This window comes from Jaculus jaculus, chromosome 6 (assembly GCF_020740685.1).
Source record: "Jaculus jaculus isolate mJacJac1 chromosome 6, mJacJac1.mat.Y.cur, whole genome shotgun sequence".
Lineage (NCBI taxonomy): Eukaryota > Metazoa > Chordata > Mammalia > Rodentia > Dipodidae > Jaculus > Jaculus jaculus.
The window spans coordinates 143302481-143316889 of record NC_059107.1 but is presented as its reverse complement, the minus strand read 5'-3'; the positions used below and the strand labels follow the sequence as shown (position 1 = coordinate 143316889).

At 38.6% G+C, this 14409-nt stretch overlaps 1 protein-coding gene across 5 annotated transcripts in view; it reads right to left on the bottom strand.

Annotated features, from left to right (window-relative positions):
• Window positions 1-221: 221 nt before the first annotated feature.
• Scyl2 (SCY1 like pseudokinase 2) overlaps window positions 222-14409 on the bottom strand; it is a 55771-nt gene continuing 41583 nt past the window's right edge. For 2 of the 5 annotated variants that reach the window (XM_045151939.1, XM_045151937.1), the window contains 6 exons: window positions 12096-12214; window positions 9669-9769; window positions 8129-8195; window positions 7698-7793; window positions 3413-3532; window positions 222-1771 (listed from right to left, as the gene is read on the bottom strand). In XM_045151939.1, the coding sequence (XP_045007874.1) occupies window positions 1130-1771; window positions 3413-3532; window positions 7698-7793; window positions 8129-8195; window positions 9669-9769; window positions 12096-12214 (1145 nt within the window). In that variant the 3' untranslated portion in view covers window positions 222-1129. The remainder of the gene's footprint in view (window positions 1772-3412; window positions 3533-7697; window positions 7794-8128; window positions 8196-9668; window positions 9770-12095; window positions 12215-14409) is intronic. The other 3 variants (XM_045151936.1, XM_045151938.1, XM_045151940.1) reach the window with 2 other exon arrangements.

Here is a 14409-nt window from a genome sequence, read left to right as displayed (position 1 = left end):
TAGAGGCAAACATCAGATAAAGGTTTTGAAAAGTAAAATGTTTCCTTTTAGAAGAATTTATCCTTTCCTTTCTAAAAGTGATTGAATTGCAGACATTAAGATGTTCAAATAAAAGGTTCTGGAACTCCTATAAAAGAATTAAATTTAAGCATTAATAAGTGATGAGGTCAGACTATCTTAGCAAGCTAAAAATTAATCTGTTAGTAGCCAGAAGATACTGCTCTGTTTTAGAGAAGTTTATTACATTTGAAACAATACAGCAGAAATCTCCAAAGTTTACTCATTAAATATAGCTTAATTTTTACAAATCTTTTGAAAATGAAATTCCTATGAGCGGCAACCTTGGAAGTTTGAATTCATGAAACCTGAAGGCATGTGGGAAATCACAGCCACTTCTGTGACTCAGTAGGAAAAAACTGATTCTAAATAGAGCCAAGAAAAATACAGTGCTGTTTGATGCAGATCATGCTACAATAAAATCTACAATGATTAGTCTGCATTGAAGATAGACAGTAACGCCTTTTAAATCAATGAAATCAACATATGTTACATTGTGCAGCATTTGCTCAGTCCTTTGCACTAAATATTAAGTTCATCTGAAAAAGAAAAAGCACATGACCTGCTCTTCTCTTCATGTATCCTTCTCACCTAATCACACTAAATGCACAGAAATTAATACAGCATCAAGATTTTTCACATACTAAAATGAAGATCAGCAGCAACACATGAGGATAGGCTGTGTACCACATCGCGGGACCGGTGAGCTTGCACTTATCACCAACTCAATTTTCTTGACAGCAAGATTTACAAGCCAAAATAAACATCTGATTTAAAAATTGTTACTCAAGATAGCTCAGGTATTCTTTTTCTCTTTGAGATTGTTAAGGATTTGATCTTTAAAAACCTGAAGAGGCGCTTGTAAGAGGAAAAAAATCCTCAAGGTTTTAAAAAATTGAACTGGTTAGGAGTCCATATAACTACTATGCTGGCTGAATGTTAGCAGGTGTTCCCTGTCACAGAAACATTCTATCTCCCATAGCAGTTTCTTCAAGCCAACCATACAAAGATGTAAATCAGCTTACCCATGATTAAAACTGAAGTGACCCTTCCAAATGAGCAGTAGGACACCTCACCCAAAAAGATCTTTTAAGTCATTGCTAGCTGAACTGCTACTGTTCATAGTAGTTGGTGGCTGTGCAAAGTTCTGTGGGTTAAAGAAAGGGTTACCCTGCATACCAAAGGTGGACTGTCCCATCATATTTGCCTGTGTTCCCACTGCCGAACTGCTCATGCCTGCAGGACCTTGAGGAGGCACAAACTGATTAAGCCACTGATTTGGTTTCTGTTGTGAGAGCTGGTTCATGCTAACTTTGGGTTTCTGAGGGCCAAAGAGATTATTAAGGGCAGACATATCTGTGGGTCTTTGTTGGGTCTTCATGCCAACAGGGGGAATACTCAAAGCACTGAAGTTTGGCAAAGAGGGATTTGCTCCCAGAGTCATCTTGGTCACGCCAGGTGCGCTTGCACTACAAAAGAAGGGCTGGTTTGTATTAGCTGGCATGCTGGATCCTGAAGTCTGGAAGCCCAGGTTGGCATTTAGTCCGTTTGCCAAATTTCTCTTTGTATTATCAATTGGTGTAGAAAACATCATGCCAAGGCTTGTGGGAGGAACAGAAGTGAAGGTACTTGAAGCAGGAAGTTTAGGAGTGCTAACAGAAAGGCTGGTCAATGATGACATGTTATCCATTAATGTATCTGTCAAGTCCTTAGTCTGAAAAATATGAAGAAATTATTTTATCTCCAAGCCAAACTTAATAATGAGTAAACACTTGATAGACTCAATTATAAAGGACAAGTAAAAATTAAATGATAGTTTCCAAGTCAGCAAACTATGGCCTACAGGCCAAATAATGAATTCGCCATGTATTTGTACAGCTTTTATAGATATATCTGCAGTCACTGTGATGACAGTGCACACTAAGTTTAAACTCCAGTTAAGTTTTGAAATGTTCCCAAAATAGAATTTCATTCTTCTCATTAGTATATATGTATTATTAAAAGAATACTTTATTCTTTATATACTTTAAATTTCATTAAAATTTTGAGGGAATTTGTTTTCTGTTCTTATATATCTACCTACAAAACATTTTTAATTTTGCTTCTTGCTCTGCAAACACTTTTTTTCCCAGAGGAAAAAATTTAGTGATTAAGCGATAATGACAAATATTAGTAAATTAAGCAAGCTTTAATATTAAAAGTTATTTCTTAAACGGGTAAGAGTCTAAACCACAGCACTAGCATCTAGAACAGTACCTGGAACATGAAATAAATACTTGTCAGGTGATGTCAGACATCCTAAATAAAGTTGCAAACCCAACTATCACAGACAATCCAAAATGAGAAATTTTCTTTTAGCTCAAAAATACTTAGGCCCATGAATATAATCCTCCTGATCACTTCTCAGTGAACAGAACTGACTACTACTATGAAAACTAACTTTTTTGGGGGGGGGCGGGGGGGGGGGTTGAGCTAAGGTCTCACTCTAGCTCAGACTGACCTGGAATTCATTATGTAGTCTCAGGCTGGCCTCGAACACACAGCTATCTTCCTACTCTGCCTCCCAAGTGCTGGGATCAAAGGCGTGCACCACCACGCCTGACAGAGAGAGAAGGACAGAACGGGCACATCTCCAGCCACGGCAATGATTCCAGAAGCATGCATCACATTGTGCATCTGGCTTTTTAGGGGTACTGGGAAATCAAACTCCAGCTGTTTGGTTTTACCAGCAAGTGCCCTAACCATAGAACCATTCTCCAGCCCAAAACCTAACCTTTTTAAAAAACCACCTAGTCATCCAGTGCCCTTTTTACAGGTAATAGGGCATTGTCACCAAGTGTTGTACATAACATACATGTTGTACATTATGGAGGTATTGTTGGAAAATTCTTATGTTCATAGTGTGATAGCTTAAGGTTTCCCTCACAGCCTCGTGTATTTGTGATTAAACCTTAATACTCAATCCCCAGCTGGTAGAGATCTAGGGGAGGTAGAGCCTTGCTGGAGGAAGTGTGTCACTAGGGGTTGGCCTTAAAGTTTACTAGTTTATCTCTAAACCCAGTACTTAGATTTCTTCCATCCACACATGTGACAAGATATGAGCCAACTTCCTGCTCATGATGAAACTTCACCTAGAGACTGTAAGCTGAAAAAAAAAACCTTTCCTTCCATAAACTGCTTCTGGTCAGATGTTTTGTCTCAGCAACAAGAAAGTAGCATCAACATATAGTATTTAATTATTAATACTCTAAATAGTATTCTTGAAATACATTTCTTATAAACACTAGCAGTTTATTAGTGCATACTTCAAGTATACTAATAGTATGCTTGAAATGATACAAAGAAATGAACTCACCTGCTTGACCGGTGCTATGGGTGTGTGTACCTGCGGCTTAAGAGGCTGCTGGCTTTTCAACTTCTGTGCTTGCTCCTGCTCTTTGGCTAGTTTTTGCTTTTCTTCAAGAGTTAGTGATGCCTTAAAACAAAAGTCAATTGGCAACTTCATAATTCCATATGTAAATCAAGACTTCTTCAGTAAAATGTATCTAAAAATGTATCTCAGTACATTTGACAATGTTTACTGCTTCAGTGAAAAGCAAACTACCACCTCAGTGGTGGTGATTGAGATATGAAAATCATATTTCTAATTACTATAACATCTATGTCAGGTTCTATGCCAAAATATTTCTAATACAAAACCTTTTTTTTTTTTTTTTTTTTTTTTTTCCTGAGGTAGGGTCTTGCTCTAGCCCAGGTTACTTTGAAGTCACTATGTAGTCTCAGGCCCAAACTCACAGTGATCTTTCTACCCTAGGCCTCCCAAGTGCTGGGATTTAAGGTGTGTGCCACCACACCCAGTTTAAAACAACTCTGAAAAAAACTGGAATAGTCAATTTCCAAAAAATTACACTATAGTTAGGTGATTTCATTGTATGAAGTTGGGACATCTTGTTCAACTCTAAAATCTGTCTCACTCCAAAAAGCTAAGGAATAAGTCCTGATTTCAGAGGCCTATAATTTTAACTACTCCAGAGCTTGAGGCAAGAGAACCATGAGTTTAAGGCATGCCTGTGCTACAGCATGAGTTCAAGGCCAGTTGTGAAACTTAGTGAGACTCCCATTCCACCACCAGTCTGGAAACCAAAAGTAAAAAGATTCTGGGGATATAGCTCAGTAGAGTGCTTGCTTAGAATATACATAGTCCTAGCTCCAATCTCCAGTGCACAAAAATAAGCCAATGGTTAGCTAGCAAAGGAAGACCTCAACAAACATGTCCTCTCACTGTCAATGGCAGCATCAGGTCAACATCATCTATTTTTTTTATGAACTTTGCTAAACTGTAAAGTTCATACTTTCCTTTACCATTTTGTAAACGTCTACATCCAGTAGTCCACTGTATAACATATTCATATTTGGTGAATGAATAGAAGACTGAACTTATCAGAACTGATTCTAATTTTTTATTGGATGCTTATCAAAACCTAATAGTAAAGAGCCCTTCTACAGTTTACTAATCAGAACCCAAGGATGAGTAAAACTTTAACAGGGAAAAGAAGAAAACAGGTTCTTGAGGCTTTTATTCCGCTTATGACATAAAATCAAATCTATTTTGAAAATTCTCTTTACATAGTGTTGGTGCCTCTAATGAAATAGATTAAGAAGGGGCCTCAGGAATCACCTCTGTGGTAAGTTTTTTTTTTTTTTTAAATGTTGTTTTAGTTTTTTTTAAGTTTTTAAAGTTTATATTTGAGAGTGAAAGAGAGGTAGATGTAAGACAACGTTGGGGAGGTAATATGATGGAGAATGGAACTTCAAAGGGGAAAGTACGGGGGAGGGGGGTGAGAGTAAGGGTATTACCATGGGATATTTTTTATAATCATGGAAAATGTTAATAAAAACTGTGAAAAGAAAAAAAAAAAGACAATATGCATGCCAGGGTCTCCAGCCACTACAAACAAACTCTAGATGCTTGGACACCCTTGTGCATCTGGTTTACATGGTCCTTTAGCTTTGTAGGTAGATGCCTTAACCACTAAGCCATCTCACCAGCCCTCTGTAGTAGTCTTATCAAAAATATATAACCTCTTAGTGTTGCTGTTGCATGGTGGGCATTTAACTTTCTCCGTGATTGTCCAGTACTGTACAAGATTACCAAAATAATGTCTATGCTGTCCTCATCTCTCCTCATACTTACTGGGCCTCAGCACAGTTGGGTACTACAGAGAAGACCTGCTAAGCATTCTCCCTGACTTTTCTTCTTGGGTCATTCCCGGGTCCTCAGCACTATGGCTTCTATTTTTATTTTCATCACTAACCTGTGGTTGTTTGGCCTGTGTAATTCTCATTTTTAGGAAAACACATGTCCCAGCGTTAGATTATAGCAAGTAACTGTGTGATTCTGCCTTCATTAACTACATACTGGGCATATACTTTAAAAAAAAAAAAAAATGATATACACACAGATTAGAGCAATTTTCTGGAGGGATTTGTTAGTGTGGCTGCCTTCCCAATAACTGAAACTAGTTGTCCCCTGGAGCCAGCCCAAAGGACAGGAGTAGGACATTGCAAACACGTGTTTAGTATTCTCTTCAAAATTTGATCACATTAGGGCTTTTGTTTCTGTTTGTAGAGACAGCTATCATTTGTATTTAAATGTTATTTTGTTTTTGTAAATAAGGTAACAGCAATCAAACACCTTTTGGGGATCCTAGCTTTAGTATTTTATCAACCAATTCAAAAGTAAATATGGAAATCCTTTGTAGGAAACTTGCATCCTGATTTTTGTTTATTACAGTTAAAAGTGTAAATAAGACAATGTAAGATCTTCTTGATGTCTAATATTAACTGAGCTGTAGCAAGTTGCCCTACTTTTATTACCTTTTAAAGGTTTTTTTTAATTTCCTTTTTTTCTTTCCTTCTTAAATGTACAGTAGAGTGGCGTCTGTGTAAGTGTTAACTGTAGTGGGGATTTGTCCAGCAAGCCTGAAAATTTATACTTTGAAATAAATGACTGGGTTTTTAACAACAACAACAAATATATATGTGTGTGTGTGTGTGTGTGTGTGTGTGTGTGTGTGTGTGTGTGTGTATGTATGTATGTGTATGTATATATATATGGAACCTCAAGCTGGGCGTGGTAACATACACCTTTAATTCCAGCAATCATGAGGCAGAGGTAGGAGGATCACCATGAGTTCGAGGCCACTCTGAGACTCCATAGTGAATCCCAGGTCAGCCTGGGCTAGAGAGAGACCCTATGTCAATAAACCAAAAAAAAAGAAAAACTATATATAGATGAATAAAACCTGGGCTGGAGAGATAGCCTAATGACCTAGCTTCAATTCCCTAGTACCCACATAAAGCCGGAGCTACACAAAGTAGTGCATATACCTCGAGTTTGTTTGCATTGGCTAGAGGCCCTGGCATGCCCATTCTCTCTCTCTGCTTACAAATAAATAAATAAATAAAATATTTTGAAAATATATAGCTTTAGTTATATTAATTATGAGAAAACATTGGGCAATCCCAAACCAAGGGTCATGATCCCCAATAACTGACAAGGCTTCCTTCACACACGTCAAGCAGGGGAAGGTGACCCACACCTACAATCCTAGCCCTCAGGAGGTAGAAATGGAGTTAAAAGGCTTAAGAGTTCAAGGCCAGCCTTGGTTTCATAGCAAGTCTAAAACCAGCATGGGTTACCTGAGATTCCCTATCTTAAAAAAAAAAATTAAAAAGGTCAAGGTGAGAATCTGATAGACCATAAAGGTTAGTTATCACAGAATAAAAAAAAATGGATTGGACAGATGGCTTAGTGGTTAAGGCACTTGCCTGTGAAGCCTAAGGACCCATGTTTAACTCTTCAGATCCCATGTAAGCCAGATGCACAAGAGTGAGGCAAGCGCAAGGTCGCACATGCCCACTAGGTGGCACAAGCGTCTGGTGTTCAGTGGCTGAAGCCCTGGCACACCAATTCTGTCTCTCTCTATTAAAAAAAATTTTTTTTTAAATAAAGATAGGGATGCTATTGGATTCATAAAGAATGAATAAAGTTTGGTATTCAAATTTAAGAGAATGTGATGAGATGATGATTAAGAGAGCCCAAGGTGGATCAACAGCATAAATCTGCAATGATACCATCAACATGGGAAAGCTGAGAAGGGGTATATGGTATAAAAGGCATGTGGATGGTAATGCAGTAAAGGGAGCTAAAAATCTTAGTTAAGTCTAATCCCAACATGGTATAGTCACAATATTTCATAAAGAACTTCATAAGGTTAATTACAGAATTATTTCTTGCTAAGAAGCTAAATAATATTCCCCAAAATATATCTGTGATTTATAGGAAGTCCCAAATAAGTACTAAAAACAATTAAAGAAACTTACTTTTTTTTAATTTATTTTTATTTATTCATTTGACAGCGACAGACAGAGAGAAAAAGAGGCAGAGAGAGAGAGAGAGAGAGAGAGAGAATGGGCGTGCCAGGGCCCCCAGCCACTGCAAACGAACTCCAGATGCGTGCGCCCCCTTGTGCATCTGGCTAACGTGGGCCCTAGGGAATCGAGCCTTGAACCGGGGTCCTTAGGCTTCACAGGCAAGTGCTTAACTGCTAAGCCACTTCTCCAGCCCAGAAACTTACTTTTTTATGTTTACTTTGTAACCCATCTTCCTTATTTTCTGATTCACCACCAGTCAGCAGGTCTGCTCCAATGTTATTAAAAACCTTATCAATCTGCTGAAATACCAAAAAAAAAAAAAAAAAGTCCATCACTTAAAGAGATTTCAATATAACAAGGTGATTTTATTGCTTAAAGATTAAGGACTCTTTTTTCTTTTTTTCCAGGGGAGGGGAGAGTTCGAGATAGGGTCTTGCTGTAGTACAGAATGACCTGGAATTTACTATGTAGTCTCAGGGTGGCCTTGAACTCACAGTGATCCTCCTACCTCTGCCTCCCTGGTCCTGGGATTAATGGTGTGCACCACCATGCCTGGCTCTAAGATTAAGGACTCTTAAATGAGGCCAAATGCCACACACATTCTATAAAAAGCAAAAGCAAATTATGTTCTTACCTGACACCCAGCATGAATAACTTTTGTCTCCTCAGAAGCATTCATTTGATTCCCTATGTCTAAAGATCTAAAGGAGAGATTAAAAAAGCAATTAAGTAACTTTGACTTCACTCTTTATGATCGTTTCCAGTGTCTGCTTGCCCAAATCATCTGTATGAAAGTTCTTTAAAAAAAAAAAAACTATTTATTGATAACCTCCACACCAATAGACAATATATACCATGATCACAATCCCCTCTCACTATCCTCCAAAAGTCCTTTTTTTTATTTACTTTTATTTTTGCAAAGCAAGGCCTCAATCTAACCACGCTGACTTGGAAATTTACTCTGTAGCCTCAAACTCAGGTGATCATCCTACCTCAGCCACCCTGAGTGCTAGGCTTAAAGGTATGTACCACAACACCCAGCAAAAGTCCTTTTTTTAAACTCAGCATTTAAAATTTACTGGAAAACACATGGAGAGTGCCTTGACATAAGGCAAGCACGGCTAGTACTGTTGAAGAGCTTACCATGTCACTGACAGGCTATGATTTGGGAAACTGATGATTAAGTTCACTCTGAATCTGATGCTAACAACAACTGTGATGTGGACCAGGTCTATTCCTTTGAAAAGGTGGAGTTTACACAAGAAGAAAAAAAGGAAGATCTGTTTCACCCCGGAAGTATAAACACTAAGTACTTATTTGGTTGCAGGTTAGAGATACCTTAATGGCAGACAGTATAATTGGCATGTCCAAGACTCAATCAGCAAAGAAAACAAATGTTGTTTCTACCTCCAATCCATTTTATACACTATTTTTCTGTGTTGCTGCATTAATATAGTTCATTCATCAAACCACACATGCATATGCACCCATAAGCATCTATACTGTGTGCCCATCTTTCCCTAAGTCTTCACATTCCACTGGGGCAGAAGCTAGAGTCTCTATTTAGAGTCCTTGCTAATGATTGTATCAGTTTTATTAACGCCTTTTGGTTCAGGAAACTCAAAGGTATCATAAATTCATGTGTATGTGCTGGAGCAAAGCACATGGTGAATCTTTGACTTGAATAAAGTATTTCCAGTCTTTGCCTTTGCCTCTCAATACCAGTGTTCTATAAATAATTTAGAAATTCCTCTCTGAAAGTAATGATGTAAATGCTAGATTACATGCTTTACAACTATTCCTGGGACTAGAGAGGAGAAAAGAAGAGACCACAACATTGAATGTTTAGAGAGCTGAAAAGTGTCTATGTGCATTTGGAGCTCAGCAGCACAAGCTTATAATACCACTGGCTAATGCTGACAACAGATCTCAGCAATGGAATTCTCCTAATATACAGAAAAGGCTTTGCTTCATCTTACACATTTGTACTCAGAAGTCACCTTCGGTTTTCTACAATATCCTATTTTCATTCAGTTCTGATTACTAATACATTGGAAGCTTTTTAAGTGTTCCACATACAGTCAATTTAAAACTCAAGCAAATTTTGACAGTATATTTTAGACTGTCAACCCAAGCTAACTTTTATCTCACCCTGAACAAAACAAACTACTCACTTCTGCTGTTCCTGCATTATATGAAGTTGTTCCAGTTTAGTTTTGTGTTCAGACTCCAGTCTGCTGAGCATCTCTTTTATGACGGAAATGAAAGAATTGAACTGGTACAAGAAGAAAACAATAAGGTTCAAACACTTCAAGTTTAAAGTTAAGATAATTCAGCAACTTAATTACAATACTCTCCATTCTGCCTGTGGAACAGGACTCCTAGCACAGGAAGAGCAGGACATTTAACTCATCTTATCAGAGCAACCCCCATTCTTTGTATGGAGGTAACAGAATTTTGAGTTCCAGAAAACATCACAGTGAGCTTTATGCTACCTTCTCTAACAGCTACCATTCAGGGTCTTATAAAAGGTTGTTATTCGTAGTTACACACTGAAAATTTGTGCCCACTGGCAAAGAGTTCATCTAATAAAATTCAGCAATTTCTGTTTCATCAGACTATTATAAAAATGACATTTTTGGCTAAAATAAACTTTGTTTCTGAAAAAATTACTAGAAATATTAAATATTTATAATCCAACTTCCAGATGACTATTGCTCATGAAGTATACCTAACAGTGTGTTTTAGTGTAGTTTAAGCATTTGTTAACTTTGGTTAGTAGCTGATTATTTCATAGGGTACTTCTAGATTATCATAAGCAATTTATTTGATTGACAATATATATTACAAGAAGAATATAGAAGCAGTTTTTCTTTACTCCTCAAATCTCATCACTGTATCTCCATACTCGGTACTTCATATATGTGCATATACTATTTTATTAATCTTTAAAACTCTTCAGACTAAGTTTATTAGTATTTCTAGTTTTACAAATGAGGACGGGAGGCTCAGCAAGAGAGAAAGCAACTTACTGCAAGACCCTCAAAAGCATATGCTGCAGGTAAAATCCATGCTGTCTGCCTCCCAAGCCTGTGCTCATGCCACAACGCCTGTCCTGTACTCTAGTAGCTTTTGTCTCATGTAAGTGACAAATGGAATTTTTTTAAGCAATTTACTTTCTTCTGATTATACTTAAAAATTTTTAACTAAATATAACAAACAGAAAAATAAATGTAGGTAGCTCAAAAATGGCATAGACTGAGCATATACCAATGCAACTAATAACCAAATGGACAAACAACCCTGTCAGCACCCTCAGAAGCTTCCTTGTGCCCTCTTCTATTCACTTCCCAACCTACTCCCCACAAATGAACACCATTCTGACTTCCAGCAGCATAAATTAGGTAAGGCAGTTTTCATATTTTACATAAGTGGACTCTTCCAGGAGAGCATGTTCTACGTCTGGCTTCATTTCTCAGCTAGTGTAGAAAGAAGTTAATGTGGGAGGCCTGTTCTGATTTGGGAAGGTGCTGCCTGCAAGGGTGTGCTCTGGCTGTTGTCTGGGAGCTGAGATTTCAGGAAGGCTCCCATTAGTAAGTGATAATGGTGGCTTGCTGCACTTAAACTGTTCAAAGATTACAATCTGTGCTGAATGCCTGCTTTCCTTCTTAGAGTGGAATGTGAGAACATTCCTGACAGGGATAGTCTCTCACTAAAGCCTGTAAGTGCTGAGTCTATAATGAGTTTCCTGCTGGCAACATTTCACGTGTTAACACAACTCAATCCTGGGAGAACTGAGTACATTCTGTGATTCCCCTGGAAAATGACTATGGAGGGTTGAGCATGGTTTCCCTCCAACTGAGCCCCCTTTTTTACTGTTGCCTTAAGTTATATCCATGAGTACAACTGTTTATGCATGCTACTGAATCATGCAATTGAGACAGTGTGTAAGGGGTAATGGGATGAGATTAAAAAAAAGGTCAGAAGAGATAGACTTTGAATGCCTGTCTGTCTTAGGTATATGAATTGGAAGATGTGGTAACTGTTTGAGCCAAGGGGAAATATATGCTCAAAATTATGACTAAGAACCTAAGTCTAAAAGTCCAAATAGAACTGAGTCCTGCCAATAACCATTTAAGAAAGCTTAGAGGCAAATCATCCCCAAATGGGCTCTGTTGAGTTGCAAATACTTGATTACAGCAGGGTAAGACACTCTGAGCAAAACAGTAAAAAAGTAAGCCAAGCTCTAGCATGGCTGATCCACAGAAATGCACTGTTTAAAAACACTAAGCTACTAAGTTTGTGGTGATGTGTTATGCAGCAATAACAACACCCACAAACTCCACGGCTTTGTTGTTTTGTGCACATGTTAACTTCCTAGCCCCCAAAGTCAAGTACCAAGGCCTATACTTTCCAACATCCATTCACTTACCATTTCGAACGAGACCTTAAATCATCCATCCCTCCACCCCAAACACTGTGGCATATTTTCCTTGTCCTTGTCATCTTTAGGTGTAATTTATTTATATACTTACAAACACATAGCATGCTGAGAAAATAAAAAGGCTGAATAAACTGAATAGGCATAAAAATACCCCTACCTGATTGAGATTCAGATTGTTTTCTATACTCAATGGAATGAGATGAGGCAACACTTTTCCAGCCAGCTGTTCTTTGGTGATCCCCAACTTCTTATGAGTAAAAGTACATTTATAAATCCCTGTGGAAAGATGCTGCTGTAAATGTTGTATATTATCACTCTAAGTTAATACAAGTCATGAAAACACACCTACATCAAGTCTTTTGGTAACTGATGCAGTACACATTTTCCCCTTTCAATGCTATAGAATGAAGATGCTCTTGTATTTGGATCAACATGACTTCACCTGTAATATTAGCACAGATTATATACTGTATCTTCTTTACCTTCTGCTTTTTTAAAAATATTTTTAAAAAATATTTTATTTGAGAAAGAGAGGAAGGCAGAGGCAGACAGAAAAAAAGAAAGAATGGGGCCGGGCGTGGTGGCACATGCCTTTAATCCCAGCACTCGGAAGGCAGAGGTAGGAGGATTGCCGTGAGTTCGAGGCCACCCTGAAACTCCACAGTGAATTCCAGGTCAGCCTGGACTAGAGTGAGACCCTACCTCAAAAACAAAAAAAAAAAAGAAAGAAAGAAAAGAAAAAGAGAAAGAATGGGCACACCCAGGGCCACCAGCCACTGCAAATGAGCTCTAGACATATGTAGTAGATGCGGCTTACATTGTGAAGTGGTTTGATTCAGTGTCCCCTAAAAACTTTGGTGTTCTGAATGCTAGGTTCCCAGCTGATGAAAATTTGGGAGTTAACACCTCCTAGAGACAGTGTATTGTTGAGGGCAGGCTTATGGGTATAATAGCCAGTTTCCCCTTGCCAGTGTTTGGCACATTCTCCTGTTCCTGTTGTCCACTTATGTTGGCCAGGAGGTGATGTCCACCCTCTGCTCACGCCATCGTTTTCCTCTGCCATCATGGGCCTTCCCCTTGAGTCTGTAAGCCAAAATAAACCCTTTTACCTCCAAGCTGCTCTTGGATGGATTTCTGCCGGCAATGTGAACCAGACTGCTACACGTGGGTACTAGGGAAATCAAACATGGGTCCTTAGGCTTGCAGGCAAGAGCCTTACCCACTAAATCACTTCTCCAGGCCCTCTGTTATTTTTTTAAGGGCACATTTAATGACAAGTTAAAATTAAGAGCTTAATCAGATCTAAGTTCACTATAGCAATAAGGATATAGAATGTTCCCCTACCCTGAAAATATCTACTTCAGACCTCACACTTATACCTGGGGCATCTATTTCAAGAAGTTTAATTACAGTCAAGTATAAACCTATACTTCAACTCACTTCTGAAAGTGAGGCTCAGCACAGACTTGCTCACTTCTTGTACTTCATACCATTTACAGGGAAAGTCATAACCCACTACATTGGTGAAGCTACAATTCCCAAAGGCCTTATTCTTTTTTTCTGTTTTACTATGTATTGATTCACTTTTGTTGATGCTGGAAATGAACCCAAGACCCACCAAACACTCTACCACTGAGCCTTCTTATTCTTTTATAAATGTCAAGATTCCATTGTTTTGCTAAAATCAGTGAAGAGGAGTTATGACATTTATCACATCATTGACTAAAGAATGTTATATGCATGAAATTGAAGTCCCAACTGTAGCCAGGCATGGTGGTGCAATCTTTAATCCAAGGATTCGGGAGGCAGAGGTAGGAGATTCACCATGCGTTTGAGGCCACATTGAGACTACCTAGCACATTCCAGGTCAGTCTGGGCTTAAGCTAGACCCTACCTCAAAAAACCAAAATGAAAAAAAAAAAGTCCTATTATCAGGCTGGAGAAATAGCTCAGCAGTTATAGTAGACAGCTTCAGGCTTCAGGTTCGCTAAGATGAACTTCTAGACCAGGCACAGTTATGGAGGAAGGAATATTTATTGAAGCTTACAGATCCAAGAGAAGCTCCGTAATGGCAGAAGAAGCTGGCCTGCTTTCACAGGTCCACGCAGAAAGAGAGAAGCTGCTTCACAAGCCAAATGCCACACAGCATACTTCAGGAACTCCAGCCAGGCACACTTTGCATATCTTTAGAATGCAGTTTCAAACCTACTACCACACCTTGGGGCTGGACCTTAAGATCCACCCAGTGACACTGACTCCAGCCAGGTGGCTGCAGATGCAAACTACAAACTAATAAAACACTGAATAAGCAGGGTGTGCTGGTGCACGCCTTTAATCCCAGAACTTGGGAGGCAGATGTAGGAGGATAGCTGTGAGTTTGAGGCCACCCTAAGATGACATAGTGAATTCCAGGTCAGCCTAAGCTAGAGTAAGACCCTATCTTGAAAATAAAAAAAATTTTTAAAAACCCA